Consider the following 22,705-nt stretch of genomic DNA (forward strand, 5'->3'; position numbering starts at 1 on the left):
CACTGGTCTTCCACACTGGAAAGCTGTGAAAGACATCCTCAAGTATTTGAGAAGGACCAATAAGTTGTTCTTGGTCTATGGGGGTGGAGAACTGAAATTGGAAGGCTATATCGACTCTAGCTTCCAAAGCGATATCGATGACTCGAAGTCAACCTCTGGGTTCATATTAATGCTCAATGGTGTTGCTGTCTCTTGGAAGAGTTCCAAGAAAGACAGTACTGCGGATTCCACCATTGAGGCGGAATATATTGCTGCATCAGCTGCAGCAAAGGAGGCTGTTTGGATAAGGAATTTTGTCCAAGAGTTGGGCGTCATTCCTAATAGAGTTGCTCTAGTCCCGGTATTTTGTGACAACATCGGAGCCATTGCTCAGGCGAATGAGCCAAGGTCTCATCAGAAATCCAAACACGTATTGAGAAAGTACCACATCCTCCGAGAGATTGTGGAAAGAGGAGAAGTGTCGATTGACAAAGTCGGCTCCGCAGATAATGTTGCTGATCTACTAACTAAGCCTTTACCTGGACCATCATTCGAGAAGTATCGTGAATCGATGGGTTTGAAGCATATGGGTAGTTAGCTCTAGTGCAAGTGGGAGATTGTTAGAGTAGGTGCCCGTCGAGCGAAGTGTTGGCCGAGTGTTCACAATGAAACTCTATGTATAAACAATCTTTATTTTAATAATATTTGAAAATATTGTTTTGGCACATCTTTATCTGTATACACATGCTAGTTGCTTAGATAAAGTCATTGAATATACAAATAGTAGAAAGAATATGATATGCTCATACGATGAGTATCATAAAACTCATATTTGCAATACTGTATATTCTAAACAGTTCCTAGTCGATTCAAACGCCGCTAAGAAGGATATAGGCCGCTCGAGTTTGAGACTAGTATCTGCGATGTGAGTACCATGTTTCAATGGTAGGGGACATTGTGATGTCCGAGCATTGAGATAGGTGCTCCTGGTAGAGTGCACTGAACAACCCTCCATAAAGGACTTTCCAAGTGGTTCTCACTTATCGAGTGGAAACGTCCTAGTTTATGGTTGTACACCATTAGTCCTTATGACCCAGGACAACATTAAGACTCTATATGCTAGCATTGCACTTTGACTTGTTTACCGACTCATATGGGGTCATCAGGTGGCAAGGTTGAGTATTTTTTCGAAACATATAGGAGTCGACGCATTGTAGTCGGGGATTCACCGCTTACCTTCGGGTATGGATATCCTATGTGTATGTAGTTTGAAATCTCTGATCATAATATGGTGGTAATTAAGAAAAGGGTTTCTTAGATTACACCATCGATGCAACTACGACATGACACATAGTATCGATTCTTTGATAGCTCTCGATATACCAATAGCTTGTCGAATCGGTCGGGATATATGAGATCAAAGGACCGTACTGTACGCTAACCATAATTGAATGGTTCTTGCAGGCAGTATCATTTGATACCTCGGGAATCATGTAAGCGATGTTGCTAGGCGTTTAACATGATTGGTTGGGTACTATCATACTTGAGTTCTGACATTCTTATTATCAAGGAGTTGATAAGTAAGAATGGAGCAACTGCTGTATGCTCATACAAGGACATGTTTAGTCCCAAATCACATTGAGATGTGAACCCACGACTAGTTGTATCATTGAACCATTGAGAGTCACACAAGTACTAACTTTCTAGATCCCGTTGAGAGGTAAAATATTTCAATGTGTTGAACGGTTTATAAAAGAGTTTATAAACGCAAATAAAAATAGAAGTATGACTTCTATAAGGAGAATGTAATTTTTAATTTGATGAAGTGTTCCCAAATTAAAAGTTGGCCAAACAAATAATGTATTTGAAAATTGTGATTTTCATAAATATTATTACGGACTAAATTAAACTAACTCAAGTGTTGAATTAATTAAACACTAGTGGACCTATTAGAGTCCAAATAATTAAATTAATTCAAGTTTTGAATTAATTAAACAATATTGGGTCTTGTAGAGCCCTATAGGATATAATTATTTAACTAGTGGGCTTGAGTAAAATCAAGTAAGGTTTAATTAGTCTCAAATATGTTTGAGATATTTAAATAAAAGTCCATGAGCCTTGTAATTGTTACAAGCCCAAGTAAAATTCATGCTTGGAAGGTGAAGGGTTGGAGACAACTTTTGAGTTAATGGCAGGGCATGCTCATGCACCATTTGACTTTAACTTTTTACACAACCAGAAAAAATGTTTTCCCTTCTCTCCTTGCATGATGGCCGAAATTTTTGAGTGACATTCTCCTTCAATTTTCTTTCTTAAATTGTTGAGGAAACACTCTCTTCTCAAATGAAAAATGCTCTAATTTTTACTGTACAAAATTAGAGTGGATTTAGCTTGTTAGTGGTGGACCTAATTTGAAGGAAGGAGTCCAAGAGCAAGGAAAGCTTGTAGGGTGTAGGGAGTCAACCATTCGAGAGCCAAGTTGTTTACAACTTGGTTGGAGCAAATAATCAATCTTTGAGATTGATATGTAATTTTCTAAACACACTACGAATATCATTTTGTGTTTTATTGTATTTGCTACAAATCTTAGTGTTTAGGGTGCTCGATCTCTTGTTGTAAAATAATTTTTGAAACTTTCGTTGCGCATTCGGGTACCTTAATCGACCCCTTTCATTAATGATTTACACTCCATCGCTGTGAAAATTTCTGTGATTATTTCGGAGTTATAAAACAATATTTCTATTTATAGATAAATATACTGATTTGAAAATTCTGTACTTCTAAAACTTGTTGTTTTACAATTATGTAATTGTGAGACAACGCCTATGTCATATGTCTTGATCTCAAGGCGTGACTTTATTCGATTCATGTGTATAAAAAATTACAAAGCTCGAGCTCGTATTAATTTGAATGACTCGTTAATATTCCAATTTTTAAATGAAACTAATTTCAAATTAGTTTTTAAAGTTTATAAATTCTAGCACATAAATGATCTCTAAGCGAGTTTGGATATAAAAATTATAACTTAAAAAACAATTAAATAAGTAACATAAGTGATTTTGAAGTTTGAATAAATTTTGAAATTTCTTTTGTATTTCTTTTAAATAGAAATAAAAGCAAAATCTCAAAAGACAAAAATTTTAGCTTCTAAAAACTGTTTTTTTTTTAAAAAAAAAAAAAAACCAGTTTTTGTAACTAAACACCATATTTTTTAACAAAAGAATTTTTTTTTAAAACAATGTCTTTTTATCAATTGGCTTCTCTAATCAAACCGCATGTGTTTGTAAGTAAATTGTCCCTACATATATTTTATTATGCTAACGAATATTTAAAATTACTAGAATTTTAGAAACATGCGGACGAAAACTTGAATAAAATTTTCTTGTAGGCAATTCTAAAATTTTTCTTACAAAAAAAAAATTATATGTAAAAACTATATTGTTATATAAAAAAAATAATAGTTGCCAGAATATACCAACCTTTGCCATATTAAATGTAAGCCCCTTGCCAAATAAATAGATATTTTTTCACCCTAGCTAGATTTATATAATATAGTTTCATAAAAAATACCAATCGACGATGTCTGAGTCAGTGGTAAGTGAATACCTTTGACTAATAATCACGTATACGATTCATTGTCAACATCGAGTTTGCCGAATTAAGTTTTTTAAAAAATAAAAATACTTGATAGTCACAGTTGTCACCAACTTACACAAAAATGAAATGATATATATATATATATATATATATTTTTTTTTTTTAATTTTTTTTTAAATAGTTTTTTTAGCATCGTAAAGGGCACTCATGCAGTTTTTTTCTGTTGGTTCGAAGTGGGAAATCACATTAAATTGAAAGGGCAATCAATTCACGCACGCTCTCCCAGCTCACGCGTGACCCCTCTTGTTTTGTTATTTCAAAACCCAACGTATTCAAAATCATTCAAAGCCTACAAGTTTGAGATTTTTTTAAAAAAAAAAATTATTTATTTCTTAAAAGAAGCTCTTTTAATGTGATATCTATTTATTTTGGAATTTTATATTTATCAAAATTTGATGTTTGTAAAATTATTTTTTTTATAGATAATAGTGCTATGCTAATGATATTCTATGTTTTTTGACTAGAAAATGACTAAAAGTTCAAAAAAAAAAAAAATGACTACTAATTAGAATAAGCACAATAAACCAACTTTACATGGCTTTGCCCAATTTGATACTAGCTTAGCTTTTTTGTAAAATAATAAACTACTAGTATATATATTTAATTTTTGAAATTAATTGTTTGTCCCATAAATTAATGAAATAATCATTTCAATTCACGCTTCACAAACAACTTTCGAAACATGCAATCATTTAATTTTCCTCAATTTTTAAGGAAATATAATTTTATGTTTTAAGAAATCCTAAAGATATCACACCAAATAAACTAATGAGAAGTCCATTATTAAAAATGTTACTCGTCCTCGTCCCACCTTAATACCTAAAGGGAAAACTCTTTTATATAAAGTAGAGCAAGGGTTTCTTCCACACTTTCTATTAAACCTCTGCCGACCCCTTTCCATCCATTTTCAGAGAGGAATTTATCTCCTTTATCATATTTCTTGGTGCTGCGGTAGTACTGTTAGCATATACCAAGATGTCTGTAAGTTTTTACTTAATGCTGTTGTTTTACATCTTTATTATTATCATTATATTCTTGCAAAGTTGACAAATGGGGAGTTTTGTTTTTGTTTTTGGAAGATGGTGGAGGTGAGAGTTCCTAACTTGGACTGTGAAGGGTGTGCTTCAAAGCTTAGAAAATCCCTATTCAAGCTTAAAGGTAAGTGAGACACATTAGGGAGTGTTTGCAAACACTTGAAAAAATTGATTCTCCAATTTGCCTTCACAAAATCACCAAAGAAAATTGGAGAATCACTTTTTTTTTTTTTTTACTTTTTTCAAACTCTCCCGAATCATCTTCTTGAAATGATCCATTGATTTTAAAAGATAAAAGTGTCATTTATAAGTTCTTGTCTGCATTTTTTTTCTCTATTTTTCCCGCGTTTAGATATTTTTATAATGAATGTAGCTATTTTGGGTTGGTGTAAATAGTTGGTGTTTTGAGATTTGAATTTCAAAATAAGAATGATGTTACTCCTGCTTTTTAACCGAGGCTGTCCACTCTATTTAAGATGTGTTTTTATTAAGCATATTAAAAAAGCATAAAATAAAGATGAAATAGTTTTTAAAAATAATTAGAAAGACGGAAAGTATTAAACTTAATTAATTAAATAAAATCATTAAATCAAAAAAATTATTTTACGTCAAATAATTACTATTCAGGAAAATATATTTTTAATTCATTTAACTACCTGCAAAGTATAGGGGGATCTTGCATAAAATATTTCTATGTTATATCCTAAATGGCATAGTCGATAAAGATAATTTAAAATTCTTGCTAGCTATTTATAAGGAATATTCTGAATTTGGAAGGGGGAGTGAGGTGTTTTCACATATAACATTTAAAATTTAATTCTAAATAAAGTTGGTTTTTTTATTTTTTTTTGGGGTTTAAAAGGCACTGAAATTGTGATCCAATGGGTTTCTTTTCAACCCTTTCCGATAATGGGCTTTCGTTCACGGCCCATTACGGGAATGAGATTCTTTTTCCCCATTTTGCACTTCCATGTAAATAAATAAAATATATATATTTGTGCCCTGAAAGATCGACCAATCAATCCACAATTTATCAGGTGTGGATGCGGTAGATGTAGAAATGGAATTGCAAAAGATCACCGTTAGTGGCTATGGATTAGAGGAGAAGAAGGTCCTCAAGGCCATCAAACGTGCCGGAAAAGCGGCGGAGCCGTGGCCATATCCGGGATACTCATATTTTTCCTCATTTTACAAATACCCATCTCACATTGTTAACCATTACTATGAAACATCACGAAATGTTGTCTCACCAAACGTGCACACGTTCTTCCACACGCCGGCGGTGTACTCGGTAGCTGTGGCTTCGGATGAGGCGGTTGCGTCGATTTTCAGTGATGATAATCCACATGCTTGTTCTATCATGTGAAAATATGCTTTTAGATTTTTATTTTAAAAAAAATTAATTTCTTGAGGTTATTGGGGTTTAGAATGTGTGTTTATGTTTCTTGATGAAATCAATTGTGATGTACTTCACCTGGTGTATTGTCTTTGCTGTTTGAATTCTTTGGATGTGCAAATTTTTTCTATTTTTTTAGTTACTTTGCTATAATTATGACCAATATGGTTCTGCACATGGAAATTTGAAGGAGACAGTATTGTTGCAAAGTGGTAAAATTAGGGGAATAGGCTCTATTTTAAGCATAAATCCGGCAGAATGGGCTAATTTAGATGTTGCCGAACCCTGACCAAGTTATATTTTTAAGTTAATGATGGATTATTTATTTTGTGTGGTTCCTGGTTCCTACTCGATTTGTCACCTTTAAATGGTTGAGGCGTGTCAGGGACGTAACCAGATATTTTTAATTAAGTTTACAAAAAAATTCTTTTGAAATATATATATATATATACACAAATAAACATATTATTCCAACTAGATAGATTCTGAGGAAGACTTGGATGGTAGAGTCTGGATGAGAAGTTTTTTGTTGAGATTTAATAAAATAAATATATAAATCATTTGATTAAATCCATATATCACAGCACGCCAAGAATTCATGTCTAATTATCAGAAAATATAAATAACAGTAAACGCGTACCACAATCTATTGATTGATTCAGCGTAGTAGTTATGGATCTTTCAAGACAATAGATAATCGATCACCTTATTTTTATCTTAGATGGGAGAATGAGAGACATATAGAATTTGAGTGACGTATATATTCTATGTTATTCTTTGTGTTTCGGGGACCATAATCTTATATAACATTAGCAGTATTCGACTCATCATAGAGAACTTACTTGGGCTATGTTTTTACACATAAAGTAGACCATATCAATTTATTTAATACTTTAGAAACCCATAAAAAATTAGATCACCTTATTGGTTCTTTTATTAGATAGCTTGTCAATGTACAAATAATTAAATTATGTGAGCCCAAAAATAGTTCTAACAATCTCTCACTTGGCCCACATAAGTTATCCGGATATTGTACATGCAAAAACTGGATTGAGCTTTTGCTATTAAATCAAAATATTCCTTAACAATCTGGTCAATCAATTATACAAATATTGAACCAAAGCAGTCATCGCTACATTTAAAATCACCAGACCTATCAATTATCACAATATCAGCATTATCAATAACATAGATCAAATATGGATGTGTAGCATGAAAATACGTAAATGTGATCCAAGAATAAAATATGCATTTCCAACTAGTCCCCCTAATGAATCAGAGAGTTCAATAATAAACTTTCAACCACATACTAAACCGAAAGAAATTCATCATTTTATTTCAGAGTAATTAATTAAAAAACCTTAGCCTGTACAGAAACTTAAATCATGTCAAATTAGTCAATGTTCAAACCGAATACAAACTCTCACTGTACATGCATATCATCTATATGGACAACTTCAATGTGTGTCACATGCCTATAAACATCTTGGATGACCACATGACAAATGCATCCACAATTATAAAGTTTGCAATAACATGCTCAAATGACACAGCCACTCTAAATTATTTTATCTTCCAACTAAAAACTCCATGTCAATATATTTTGATTTTATCAAGCTTCAGTTGTTCTTTGATTATAATATAACAGCTTTATTATCACAATTGGTCCTGAGTGGTTTCTTATATCAATGATCATTGCCGATATAAAATTCCGCAACTTTATTTGGAGTCCAAATATCAAACTATTTCCAAATGTTAGATCTTATATGTGAGCATAAAATCCTTAATTCACTTAATGTACCGCATAACCTGATTAATGATCCAATTTCAGGTTTCTTAAATATATGCCCAACATTTCAATGATGTACACAATATCCAAACGGTGTTATCTATAAATCCGAATGAGATTATCATTTGATAAAATTTATACTATCACATATGTGGACATAAACATAATATATTCATCTTAATATTGATTTTCTATTTTACCCATTCCATTAAAGTCAACGTACGAAATTAATTTGCATTTAATTTCATGATTACATGCATACATACTATCGATGTCATTTAAAATATTGATGTTCAATTTATCAAGCTTAACAATCAAGGGACCAATACCAATCTGTTGGAATATTTCATGTTCGCGATCCTGATTTTGATGTTAACAAAACTTGTTATTTTGTTTCTAATAGTTTACTTTAGTGCACAGGAAGCTGGAACTGATCAGGTTTCGAACTGATCAGTTAAACAAGCCAAAACTGAAGCTATTGAGATGCAAAATGAAAATATCAACTGATCGACCAAATTGAATCAGCTCAACGGATAACTTAAAAGACGGTTCAACTGATTGTCCAGCTGATAAGCGATTTAGCAGAAAATCTTCAGAAGCCCGGCCAGCTCATGAAGAGTTCAACTGATAAATAACTCAGCTGATTAGTTCAACTGAAAGAGTAAAATCAGTTCAACTGACGAGTCAACTGATCTCATCAGCCCAACTGAAGATCAGTTCAGATGACCAGTTAGGAACACCAGTTAGAAATCAATCAGTTGCAGATCAAGACAAGCTTATCTAAGTAGATTCCAGCTACGCACAAAGATACGAAAGCATATGTACGATTAAATGTACAATAATGGACGTTGCAACAAAGATTAAAGCCGATAGATTCCTGAATGCATGTCAGAAAATTCAAGACACATATATCAAGAAACGCATTCAAGCTGCAACGATCACATGTGATGAGTCTTGGTGTACGGTCATCGTGATGATATTTATATACAAACCAAGACCATCAGCAAAAGTGTGAGTGAATGAGAAAAACAACAAGTGTGTGAAGATACACAAAAGGGCACACTATATTGCATATCAGCTTACAAAAAAACAATCAGCCCAGAGAGAACACATTTTAGTGTTATCATCTTATATTAGAAGCAATTTTCCCGCAGTGTGTGAGAACACTTTCGGGTAGTTTTCATTTATCAGTTCACACACATACACACCACCACTCAGATACAGTCTTGCACAAAGACATTAATAAAATATTTTTATTAAATTATTACTTTTAATTATTTAAATTATGGTTTATGTTTAATGGTATTTTTGAAAAAGGAAGTGTTTTGAGATGTTTTTAACGCCGAGTCGTATTTTTAAACGGTATTCGATTTTCGACAAAAATATGAATTTTTCGAGAACTCGGCTAATAATTTCACAAATTTTATTTAAAAAAATATTTTAAATATTACCTAATGAGCTTAATGGACCTATTATACCATGTTAATGGGCCTAAGCTTACCCCACTTGTTTTTTATCAAAATAAAAGCACAAACCCTACCCCAAAACCCCATAAACACATGCCACCCCTCCCCTAATCAACTAGAACTCATCCTAGTAGCATCAACACACGTACACACGAGAATTGTAGAAGGGAGGGTAACGGTTTCGGGGATAAATCAGCCAAATGTTTTCTACGTCGCCATTCTTCGCATCTCAACTTGTTTTTCACGTGTAAAATACGCAAAGGCACGCCTTAATCTCCTCTTTCTCATCTATCACACCATATTACATGATTGAAGTATGGTTGCATGGAAAAATATGTTAGTCTTGTATATATTTCTGATTTTGTGCCATAGCATGTCAATAACTCAAGTTTTGTGATCCAAAACTTATGATATCATTGCACAAAGGGGCTGCCATGGTAGGGGCTTCATAAAGGACGTTTTCCACTAGTTTTAGAGTCTTTAAGGGCATGATAAGAGGCTAGACACAACCTAGTGACATGAGGAACAAAAATAAGAGTCCTAGTGGGTTGGGACTCCTTGGCTAGGGCTTTACCTGAGAGACACAACTATATCTGCTCTTAGGGCATGGCTAGGAGTCTTACGATTGCTGTATGATGGTCCTAGGGTTGCTGCACAAGGAGCGGTTCAAGGGCTTTAGGGATCGCGTGAGAGGAGGGCCGCGCATGCTTGAGTGATTGGGTTTGAGGGGCTGGGCTTCTATGTCCTTTAAGCTCGGTCCAGTAGGGTCCATAGGGGTTCAGTCATGGTCCGAGGAAAGGCCCTTAGGTGCTGGTCGAGTTGCTTGAAGGATAGGATCGAAACTTGCATGAAATGGACTAGGGGTTTTCGAAAATAGGAACACCAGAAATTTCAGTAGGAAGCTAGGCTGGTTCGAAGGTTGTAATTGGCTTAGTTTAGGTTGAAAAGGGTTTATTTATGTGTTAATAACCTTTGGTTATAGTTTGGTTAGTTTTGGATAAATTTCAAGTCAATATAAGTCAATACCGGAATGTACGTCTAAGTTTAAAAACGAATCGATAAATTATAGAAAAACTAAATTTTAAGCCTAAAGAAATTTTAAGGGAGTGTTTTAAGGTAATATGTTAAGTTTGGAATGATTTGGGACGTTGTTTCGATGTCTACGGTTCATTATGGAAAATTATAAGTCTAGGGGTAAAACGGTCATTTTACACCTAAAAAATGTTAGACGTCATGACAGTGCTCTGAATACTGTAAATAATGTTAAAGTGTTTATTTCAAATTTTTATGGAATTTTATGATGTAACAATGCTAAAAAAATATGTTGCATTCTTGGTTTAAAAGAAAAATGATGTAGTTGTGCATGAATTTTTATAAGTGATGGAAATATGAAAAGTTGAAGAAGGTGAATTGATCGTGACTAATACGATGATATGATGATATGCAAGGCCAATGCTTAGTTGACGGGTGAGAGTGTCGCAGATGTCCCTACCGCCCGGTACCGTGGTAATATGTAGATAATCCATCGACATTCGGCTAATACGAAAGTCACAGTTGAGGATTTGAATTCAATAAAAAGATAAACGTATACGCATATGATGAAAGGAAATATGATATGATATGTTGACAGGAAAATGTTAAAGTTTATGTTAATGAAAGTTATTTTAAGTAAAAGTATTTTCACTGTTGCTTGTGAATGTATATGTATTAGTTGTTATCATGGTTAAGGTTTGCAGCATCAATAGACTCACTAGGTGTGATCGATGCAGGTGAACATGTGATTGATGTTAATGGAGGCCTTGATTGTTGATCTTGCTGGACTGAAAGTGCACACAATCCGAAGATCAGCGCTAGTTTTCGACAAATAAATTAAGTTTATGATTATGATTACTTAAAGATTTTTATGACTTATGATAATTTTGAGAGGATGTTGGAGTTAAGTTTATTTTCGAAATAATTAGGCTTGATTGACGTTTTACGATTTCATGTTTTCAACGCTTAGTTTTTGGATTTCAAATTATTAGTGGTGAGTTTATTTTAAAGAGGTGCAATGATATTTATATATATATGTACATGGCCGAATGCATGACACAGAGAAAAAAAATTTCTGGTACATTTTAAACAAGTAGTTGACGTTTCAATTAATCAATTAAGGCATAAAATCAAAATACATTATTCGTGTTTATGATATTTCTCTATCATATGAAGTTTATTTAACTGTGACAAAATAAATTTGTAAAATCTTCCATTGCAACTCCAACTTAATAATGGCTCAAGATCAAATGTTTACCCTAATTAATTAAGAGCTTACCAAGCCTTCCTTTCACCCTCAAATACTTGCAACACCCCATTTGAGTCGCCGGCCACCAGGGTACACCGCTCCTCCCCCATCTGCCGCCAGCAAATGCCGCTAACGAAACTCCGGTCGGTCGGAGCCACCAAATCGAACCCGCGGACCCAAATCGGGTTGCCCCACCTTTTATCATACACAAAAATATGATTATTCTCTGATCCACAGCTTAACAATCCTCCGTTTCTCCAAACAGATAAACCCACGAATCTTTTGTAGTTTACGTGGCCTCTGTAAGTTCGGATCAGCCTTAGGTTTTTTGTGTTCCACATCATCAAACATCCATCGATGGACGAGGAAACGATTGTTTGCGAATCAAAAAATCTGGTATATGTCACGGGTTTCTGGTGCCCGTCTAGGACAAAGACCGGGTCGACCGTTTTCCGGATATCGTAGCCATATATTTTCCGATCGGTGCATCCGGCGGTGACGAGAGGTTCACCGAATGGGTTGAACTCGACTGAGCAAACCGGGTTACGGGCGGCCCGATTTGGCTGCACAGACGCGAGGCAGCTTCCCGTGTCACACCGCGGGTCCCACATTTGCATGGTTCCGTCGTCCGAAACGGATGCTCCGATAATCGGTTCGGATATCGAATAGTCAATGCCCCAAACCCGCCTCCCCCCGTGCTCGTCGCGCTCGAAAATGGGCACCCGTCTCTCAAGATCGTACTCCATCACCACCCCATCGTAGTCTCCGGACCCGAGAACCCGAGACCCCGATCCGGGCTTCCATTTGAGGCTGCTGAGCTTCGCCGGTGTGCACATATAGTACTCGCATGCTGCGGCGTGGTCGAGGAACCTGACTCCACCCTCGCGAGACTCGGGCGATAAAATTGAATTGTGGACGTTGTAAATTCTGATTTTTCTGGCGATGCCGCCTGTGGCCAAGAGGGTGTCGCTTTGGTCGAACTCCACCACCCCAATGGCGTCGGAGACGGTGGAGGAGAAGGAGGATATGACGGTGGAGAGGCTGAAATCCCATTCGCACCTTGCTTCCTCTTCTCGATCATCATCTTGTAGTGATTGTTGGCTTCTTTCTTCGTTTTCTTCTCCTTGTCTGGTGTTTGAAACTGAGCAGCTTGGAGGATTTTGGGTGGGGAAATGGGATGAAAAGTTTTTCATTTCCCATTCACATGAAATTGGTTCTTAGTTTTAATCTGAGTTGTCGTGGAGGGGGGCTGAGAGGGTTGCCTTTTTTCTTCTCTTTTTTCAAGTTTCTCTTTATTAATTATTATTATTATTATTATTATTATTATTATTATTATGTGAGGGGTATAGGGTGGGGGCTTTTCAACCAATCAAGAATTGCTGTGTGGAAGCTTAAGCTTTAAACTTTTCAGATAAACATACGGATAAGGATATTAGAAAACAGAAAATCAAAAATAGTTTTATAAAGTAAAAAAATATATATATTTAATCTTCATTCAATAAAAAAATATCGTCGAAACTCATATGAGTCTGTCTTACATATCAATTTTGTTAAATAGATCTCTTATCCGATTGACTTTTAAAAAATATTTATTTTTTGTGTAAAAATTATTCATTTTCAGTGCATATATGTCGACTGATTTCACATGAGACCTACTCTTTTAGGAAAATGTAATTTCAATTTCTTATTTTTGAGTTTTTATTTTATTTTATATTTTCTCATAATCATGTATTAGTCATATATTTTTTTAATATTTGATAATTAGTCATGTAGGAAGTGTTGAAATGACATTGTATACGTAAGAGTTGTATTGGAAAAATGATCAAAATTGTAAAAAAAATTAATAGCCTATTATTGAAATTTGACAACAAAAAACACTAAAATCGCAACAAAAAGGTGAAAATAAAATACCAAAATTTTAATTTTTCATTTTCTATTAGATGCGTATATATATTTTTTAATAATTGGGGGTAATGAATAGGTGTGATTTGTAACATAATTCACATTTAATACATTAAAGAAAATAAAAATAAATAAAAAATCTTCAGGATGATTAATTTTGTGGAGAAAATTTTTAGATGTGATGTGAGCCAGTGAGATTTTGGTATATATTATGAAATCTAGATTTCACTAAAAATAATCTTTTCTTTTAACAATATTTACCACAATAAATTGCATTTAATAAAAAATAATATTCTAATAGAGGTGGTTTCGGAAGACTTATTAACCCTATGCAAGATTGGAAAATAAATTGGTTTTAGAAAAATGAGTCACCCTAACTTATTTTAAACATTGATTATAGTATTTTCAAAGGTTTAATTATCAACACAACTTATAATAAATCTCAATTATATATTGTATAATATATTATAGAAATTGATGTCATAGGTATAATATTAATACTGTTACCGAGTAATATCAACAAATTATTTAAAACAAAAAAATAATAATATGTACGCATATCATTTTCCCTTCTCTCTTTTTATTTATTTTTTCTTTCTTTTGACCACTGACCAAATTTTCGAAATTTGTCAACTAAGTTTTTGAACAAATAATTTGATTTATTAATAAATAATTTAGTTTTGGATCTGAAACAATCCTCGTGTTAGAAAGAACTGGAATTAACCATAATTATCAACACGTTCATTGTTCTTTAGATTTAATAGAGAATGAACGTGAAATCCACAAAATCAATACAAAATTAGATTCGAAACACATGGTGTCAAATAGTTAAATCGAAAACTTGGCATGCGAAAAAGAAGAAGAAGAAGATTGGGAAATTTTTTTAGGGAAATCGTGAGACAATGCTTTTGGGGGAATTAAAATTGAAGGGGTAGACCAATTGAATGTAATATTTAATAAAAATTGAAGTGTGGGTTTTGTATATGTAGTTTTTAAGTGGAGGGGACAAGAGGAACGGTGTATTCTTGTGTACCTCAAATGTTTGCACAAAAAGCTTGTGGTCGTAGGTTGTTGACATCGGGCTTTCTTACGTGGTCTAATCCAAGCCTTTTGTCCCTCCCTCCCCTATATTCTATCTCGTGTACAATTGTATTCCCCACTTTCTACTTGATCGAGACACTTGAATCATCAATTATAGTTATTCTATTAATAATTCAGAGTTTTTTTTTTTTATATAAAAAAAGAGAAATTTTAATATTACTTTGGATAAAGGGAAAACAGTCAATTTAAACATATGAATTATCATATTTTATGTTTTCATCGTTCAACTTGTCGAAGTTTGTTGGCAGAGTTATTTAAACTTCTTCATTATTTTTTTTTTTTATCATAAAAAAAGTTGGATTGGAAATTGCATTCGCAATCATGGGAAGAAATTATCAAAAAGGCGTGAAATCTATGATATAAATTAATTTTTTTATACTCCAAAAATCTAACCCATCAATATCATATCAACCCGATCAGGGGACTCGAAAAATAATTTGGTCAAGCCCAAAACGTCGAATACCATGCTCATAAGTTGAACTACGATCTGATCGATAAAAGCATCTTTGAACGATTTGACTGAGCAGCGGAACTGTGATCACCTACCTGAACACAAATAAAAACTCTTCAAAGATTTTATATGGATAAAGAAAGAATCTAAAAAAACTCGGGATATAACATTAAAATTTTTAAATCATCAAAGATAAGATAAGATAAGATGATCAGAGGTGTTGTATTTAGGGAACTTAACTTCCTAGAGTCCTTTCCAATATGGAAGACTAGTTTTGCTAGAGTTTTTACCATACAAGATATCTCACCTTATTTCTATAAATATCAGTTATTATCTACTATTTTATTGATTCACTCATTGTTTATACAAGCACTACTTATACCTCACACAGTTAAGTTTGCTCTCACGACTGAATTAAACATCGAAGGGCTATGTCGGAAAAATTTCTAGCATCTCTAACGTTTGTTCGTCTGCATAGGATTCAACTCGTACATTTCCCGATCACGAAGTTCTGTTTGAATTGGCTTGCATCCACCAACAACTAGGAGTTATTTTTGTTCACCAGAACGAAATTTAGATACGTGAAATTTTTAGTAGTATCAATCGGTACTGTCTGTATAAAATTGAAAAAAAAAAAAAGAATGAGAAAAGATGATAAGAGAAAGAGGGAAACGTGGTCGCGGAAGAGATCGTGGTTCAAACCAAGAGAATGAAGCAAGTATCAATCAAGATCCAAACCAGGAGAATAATTAACCTCCACCACCTTTTCATTTCGACACTGCATGTCTTACCCAACTAATCACCACCACTGTGGAGCAAGTGCTGGCCCCGAGGCCAGGAAATAACCCTCCTCCAAATCAGAACGGGTTCACTAAAAATATGAGGAGATTGCGTGAGGAGATGCAACGTCTATGCGAGACTCGAGAAAGCCCTTCTCCACCTCAACCCCAAGCTGACCCTTTAACATTACAAGTCCTAGCAACAGAGCTCCCGATCACTTTAGATTTCCCAATATAAAGGAATATAATGGTAAAGGAGATTCAGATGAGCATCTATCTCGATTTTAGAATGCCACTTTATTCAATCAGTACTCCAACCCTATCAAGTGTTATGTCTTTCTAAAACGTCCATTACTAGTTTTTCTTAAAATGTACTAGAAATTTTTCTTTTCTTTTCTTAACTCTCGGCCGAACATAAGCTTATATATATATATATATATATATATTTGAAAAATTTAAAATAAACCAACCAACTATTATTTGAAAATCCAAAATAAAGTAATTCAAAGTATAAAGTCGTAAAATATCAACCAACCTAAACTATCATTGTTTCAAAAATAAACTTAACTCTAACATCCTCTCAAAATCCTCTCAAAAGTATTCATGAAAATCTTTAAAGTAACGTAAATAATAAACTTAATTTAAGTGCAGAAAACTATCACTGGTCCTCGGGTTGTGTGCACTTTCAGTTCAACAAGATCAACCATCAAGGCCTCCAATAACACCAATCTCAAGCTCACCTGCATCGATCACACATAGTGAGTCTACTGACTCAACAGATCTTAATCATGATAACAAGTATTACATATACATCCACATGCAACAGTGAAAATATTTTTACTTAAAATAGCTTTTCATGAACATGTATAAACTTAAATATTTTTCCTTTCATTACATCATATCATATTTCCTTTCGACATATATGTATACGTTTTCCTTTTATTTAATTCAGATCGTTAATTGTGACATTCGTATTAGTTGAAGGTCGATGGATCCATCTACGTGTAACCACAGTACTGTGCGGCGGGGACATCAGCAACACTCTTACCCGTCAACTGAGCCTTGGCTTTACATATCATCGTATCATCATAATCATCGTTTTAGTCACAATCACTTCACCTCCTTCAAATTTTCAAATTTTCATCACTTATAAAATTCAAACATATATAAATCATTTTTCTTTTAAACCAAGGATGCAACATATCTTTTAGCATTAAATTTTCATCATATAATTTCATAAACATTTAAAATAAACATATTAACATTATTTACAGTATTCAGGGTACTGTCAGGACGTCTAACATTTTTCAGGTTTAAAATGATCGTTTTGCCCTTGAAACCCTAACTTTCTATATTTATCTTTAGACCTCGAAAAGACGTCCCAAATCATTCAAAACTTAACCTATTACCTTAAACCCTATTTTAATTATTCCTTAGGTTTAAAATTTAGCTTTTCGTTAAATTCCTCGATTCTTTTTTAAACTTGTACGTACACCCCGATTTTGACTCGTATGGACTCGAAACTTAACCAAAACTTGGACCAAAGCTTAATAACACCTAATTAAACTATTTTCAACCCAATTCAAGCCCTTTAAGACCTTCGAACACCCTAGTATACCTACTGAAGCTTTCTGCACAAAGAGTCTTATTTCTAAGTGGTTTGAATCCTAGTATACCTCGATTCCAGCCCTAACCAGCGAGTCTAGCCCCTAACCATCGACCCCAGGACCTTAACCGAACCCCCAACAAGCTACTAGACAGAAGCTAACTCGCATAGAATCCAAAACCCTTCACCCGTGCCCTAGGACTCCTCGTACGGCATTCCCAGCCCTCGATCCAGCCACCGTGCAGCCTCCCTAGGATCCTCACGCAACCCCCTGGTGCCCCCTGGTCATGCCGTATCAGCATCAAGGAGCCGTAGGCCCCTACAAGCCATAGCCGAAACCCTAGTACACCAAGGCATGAGATTTTCATTCAAGTCATCTCCCCCACTTGTGAAAATAATAGCCGAGTTCTCAAAAAATTCATATTTTTCATCACAAATCGAATAGTGGTTTAAAATACGACTTGACGTATAAAAACACCTCAAAACACCTCATTTTTGAAAGTTTCATTTAAAATACACACCACATTAAACAATTAAAAATAATTAATTAATAAAAATATTTTCCCTCATATGGTTCCCGGTCTCCGTTTCTCGATCGCATCATGAATAGCTTTTAAAACACAGTTTTATGCATTCTAATAGTAAACCCTATTTTAAACATGTAATCATGCATATCATAATTAATTCATGCCATTAAAACTATTTAATTAGTCATTTTCTATTTTCCCTAATTTTGCATTCATTTGGAACTTACAATTCCTTCTTCCCTTAAATAAAATTTCGTGCTCGAAATTAGAACTTACTGAATAACTTCGGGTAGCGACTCATCATTTTTCTCTCGGTTTCCCAAGTAGCTTATTCCTCCGAGTGGTTTAGACACTTGAGTTTGACAATTTGAATAACTTTTTTTAAAGTCTTCTTTCTTGCCTATCCAGAACTTGTATAGGTCTTTCCTCGTATGACATGTTTGGAGTCAACTGCAGTGGTTCATGATTTAGTACATGTGAAGGGTTCGACATGTATTTTTGCAGCATCGAGATATGAAACATATTATGTACTCCAGCTAGCACCGGTGGCAAAGACACTCTATAGGCTAATGTTCCAATCTTCTCCAAAATCTCAAATGGTCCTATGAACCTCGAACTAAGTTTGGTTTTCTTGCAAAATCTCATAATGCCCTTCATAGGTGTTATTTTCACAAATACGTGGTCGCCTACTGCAAACTCTATATCTCTTCTTCGCTTGTCGGTGTAGCACTTTTGTCGGCTTTGTGCAGTTTTCATCCTATCTCGGATTTTGACTACTAGCTCCGCTGTTTGTTTGATCAAGTCCGGACCAAATTCCCCTCTTTCACCAACCTCGTCCCAATGTATAGGTGATCTACACTTCCTTCCATAAAGTGCCTCGTATGGAGCCATTCCTATAGATGATTGATAGCTATTGTTATAGGTGAACTCCACTAAAGGTAACTAAGGTTCTCAACTTCCTTGGAAATCAATCACAGAAGCTCGGAGTAAATACTCCAAAATTTGAATCACCCTTTCTTATTGACTATTGGTTTGAGGATGGAATGTTGTACTGAATAACAACTTAGTCCCCATTGCTGCATGCAGACTCTTCCAAAAAGACGATGTAAACCTTGGATCTCTGTCAGAAACAATAGATACTGGAATCCCATCTAGTCGAACTATCTCTCAAATATACATATTGGCATACTGTGTCATGGTGAAGGTCGTCTTGATAGGTAGAAAATCCACTGATTTTGTAAGACGATCAACTATCATTCATATAGCTTTAAAACCCTTGATAGTATCACGTATATGATTTATATGAAATTATGAAAATATGTTGCATGCTTGGTTTTAAGGAAAATTTCATATATGCATGATTTTTGTTAAGTGATGAAAATGATGATGTTTTTGAAGGATGAGAATTTGTTTTAACTGATGATATATGTATACGATGATGATAAGACCTATGCCCAGTGGATGGATAATACTGTCGCTGGGGTCCGACAGCCATCGGGTACCACGGTTATATGCAGATAGATCAATCAAATAAAGCTGATACGATAGAGCTGATATGAAAGTCTAATGAACTGAATTCATTTAAAGTAAATGTATAAATATATGATGATATGATGAGCTGTTTTAACACGATATGATTTCCATGACATGTTATGTTTATGCTTTTAAATTCATGAAACGCATTTTGTTACAGTATTTTTCACTGTTGCATGTTATGTATATGTATTTGCTGTTGTCGGTATAGGTGTGTTGAGTCTTTAGACTCACTAGGCGTGTGTGTTGTAGGTGAGCACTTTGAGGAGGAGATTGGAGGTGTCGAATTCTGAGTAAGCAGGGCTGGAGGTGCTCACACTCCCGAGGACCACACTTTTCCGCACATCACGTTTTGATGAGCTTTGAGTAGACACGATCAGTTTTTATCTGTTATTATGATATGATGTTGATTTTCAGTATTTTACTCGTTTTATTTTGTTCATGCATGGTTGAGATCCGAGTCGACAAATTTTAAACTACAATATTTTATCAGTTATTTGATCATGATTATTTCTACAAGGGTATTTTCAGTAGTAGCGCATGCATCCAGAAAATTTTAATTTTCGAATTTAAGTTTTTTCAAAAAAAATTAGCATTATTTTTAAGTAGTAGATGTTTCATAAATGGTGCAAAATTATATATTTATTTATATTTATATATTTCGGCCGAAAGCTTAAGGGAAGAAAAAAATTTCTAGTATATTTTAAAGACAAACGAGTAGTAGAAGTTTCAGTTGGTATCAGAGCAATGTTCTTCTAAAAGGTTGTGACACCGTCAGTTTAGGAAAGCTCAGTTGTCAAGCCTCAAATCTGTAAGTTTAATTGTTTAAATGATTTTAATGACAGTACCTGCTTGTTTACATGGTTCATATGTTTAAGTTACATGTTTAAAAGCTTTTTGAAGTTAATCGATGTTTATGCTTAAGTTGCTCAAAAAAAGATTTTTATATGTTCTATGGTTAGAAGCTTAGATTAAAATGCATGTCGGTTAGTTTAGAATTTGGAAAATATTCAGATATAATGTGTGAGGTCTAGAAATTCGAACGACGTAATCTAACTGCATGCAAATCTAGAGTTTTATTAAAATGTTTATTTAATTATTTTAATATGCATTTAATGCATGGTTATGACATGATTTCATGATGTTGTAGCATGGTTAAGATTGCATGTTATGGGGCTTCTAGTAGTATTTCACGCTCGAACGAGGAATAGAGACCGGGGACAGTTGAGGAAAAATATTTTTATGAAATATATATTTTTAATTATTTAATATATGATATGATTGATATGTAAATTTCAAAAATGGGCCCTTTGTAGTATTTTTACACGCTGGACCATATTTTAAACAGGTAGTCGATTTTTAGCAAATCAGATGGCTTTTTGAAGGTTCAGGTAATATTTTTGAAAAAGTATCAAAAGGAAATATTTTACGTGAGTGTTATTAGGCCTTATGGGCTTGTTTTTATTAGATTTTGGAGCCAAGCCCACCACATCTCACCATTTTAAACCTAGTCCCAATATCCATGTATTTTAATATCAAAACCTAGTCTCAAACCCTACTCCCTCACCTCACTTATTCGGCCGTCCCTTCCCTCTCGAAACCTATCAGCAACCTTGGCTCATTCTTGCAAGAAAATTCAGTAGAAGCTTATCTCGTCCCTCCGGTATTCGTCCCTCGCTCCGTTGTTCGTCTTTTTGCGTGCAAAACTTCATTAAGACACGCCCTATACTCCATTTTTCTCATCAAGCACATCATAATATGTATGTTGAATGTTTGTGCATGATACTTCATAGATCTATAATTATGCATCGACTTTATATGGCTTTTACATGAAAAATATGGGATTTCTTCACTTGCATCTCACTATTTCTTTGACATGGTTGAAGGGCTGCCACGTCCAAGGGTTAGGGATCATGTTACAGTAGGTTTTGAAGGTCCTTAGATGCCAAGATCAGATCTGGAACACGTCGAGGTAGGGGGCCAATCGGTTTGTTCGTATAGTGCACGTCTTGGCTAGATCGGGTGATAGCTTGTGAGTAGTGGTGCAAGGATCGTTCATGACTGTGGATTAGACTCTGGTGGGTCTGAGACGTAGCCTAGGGTGGCTCAAGCGTAGCTGGCTGCTGGCTCGGAGTGGATCAATGGATCTTTGCACGACTAGGGCTCGAAATTTGGGTGTTTGGGTGAAACGTGCTCAACTGCGTGCATGGGTCTAGGGTCCATGGCTAGGTCCACAGGTGGGCTAGGAAGGGTTTGTTCGAGGCTGGTCCAAGCTGGTTAGGCTTAGAGTCGAGTGTATGGTTCGGTAATGCAACTAGGGTTTGGGTGTTGGTTCAGAAAAGTTACAGCAGGGTTCAGCCAAGTTTAGAGGGTCCTAAATGGCTGGAATTATGTTTTTAGGGTCTGGTAGGGTGTGAATAAGTTATGGATTTAATTTGGGAGAATTTGATTAAGTGTTGGATATATTCGGGTTAAAACTTGGGCTCCTTTTCAAGTTTTAAAACGTTTAATAAAAGTTAATGCATGGGCTCGAGTTTGCATCTAATAAGGATGTTTTGAGGTGTTTTTATAAGTTTGGTTGGCTTCGGGTCTAAATTTTAAGGTCTATGGATAAAATGGTCAATTAGGGTTTTCAGGGCAAAATGATCATTTTACACTCGGCTCGAGTTATTAGTCCTAGCAGTACCCTGATTAAAAAAATGCACAATTAAAATGTATATGTTAATTACGAATATGAATTTTTATGAATACTGGAAAATACGTTGCATGCTTGGTTTTAAGAAAATGTATGTATATGCACGAATTTTACAAGTGATGAATAAGATGATATGTTTTTGAATGAGGTGAGTTGGTTGTGACTAATACAAGCAAGAACACGAACATGAACATGTAAGGCCAAGGCTCAATGGATTGGTAACAATGTCGCTGATGTCCCCGCTGCCGGGTACCGCGATTATACGTAGATGGATCCATCGACCTAGAGCTGATACGAAAGTCATAACTAATTATCTGAATTCAATAAGAAAAAATGAACACGTATATGATGATATGATATGACTTGGCATGTTTACGTTCATGTTTACATTTTTAAGGATCATGAAACTTATTTTAATTACAGTACTTTTCACTGTTGCTTGATATGTATATGTTAAAACGGTACAAGGTGTATTGAGTCTTTAGACTCACTGGGTGTGATTGATGCAT

At 34.5% G+C, this 22,705-nt stretch overlaps 2 protein-coding genes across 3 annotated transcripts; one reads left to right on the top strand and one right to left on the bottom strand.

The window, feature by feature from the left end:
• Window positions 1-4,409: 4,409 nt before the first annotated feature.
• Window positions 4,410-6,202, top strand: LOC142533120 (heavy metal-associated isoprenylated plant protein 31). Of its 2 annotated transcripts, none has more exons than XM_075639767.1 (3): window positions 4,410-4,595; window positions 4,695-4,794; window positions 5,708-6,202. In XM_075639767.1, exons 2-3 carry the CDS (start codon window positions 4,716-4,718, stop codon window positions 6,034-6,036), a joined length of 408 nt encoding a protein of 135 aa, XP_075495882.1. In that variant the 5' UTR covers window positions 4,410-4,595; window positions 4,695-4,715; the 3' UTR covers window positions 6,037-6,202. The 2 variants fall into 2 exon arrangements, with proteins under 2 accessions (XP_075495882.1, XP_075495881.1); XM_075639766.1 differs by having other exon boundaries at window positions 4,414-4,617; window positions 4,716-4,794.
• Window positions 6,203-11,485: 5,283 nt separating this feature from the next.
• Window positions 11,486-12,865, bottom strand: LOC142533027 (WD repeat-containing protein RUP2-like). The gene has a single exon (XM_075639613.1). The coding sequence runs from the start codon at window positions 12,793-12,795 to the stop codon at window positions 11,629-11,631; it is 1,167 nt and encodes a 388-aa protein (XP_075495728.1). The 5' UTR covers window positions 12,796-12,865; the 3' UTR covers window positions 11,486-11,628.
• Window positions 12,866-22,705: the final 9,840 nt, after the last annotated feature.

The sequence above is a fragment of the Primulina tabacum genome, chromosome 18, assembly GCF_025594145.1.
Source record: "Primulina tabacum isolate GXHZ01 chromosome 18, ASM2559414v2, whole genome shotgun sequence".
NCBI lineage: Eukaryota > Viridiplantae > Streptophyta > Magnoliopsida > Lamiales > Gesneriaceae > Primulina > Primulina tabacum.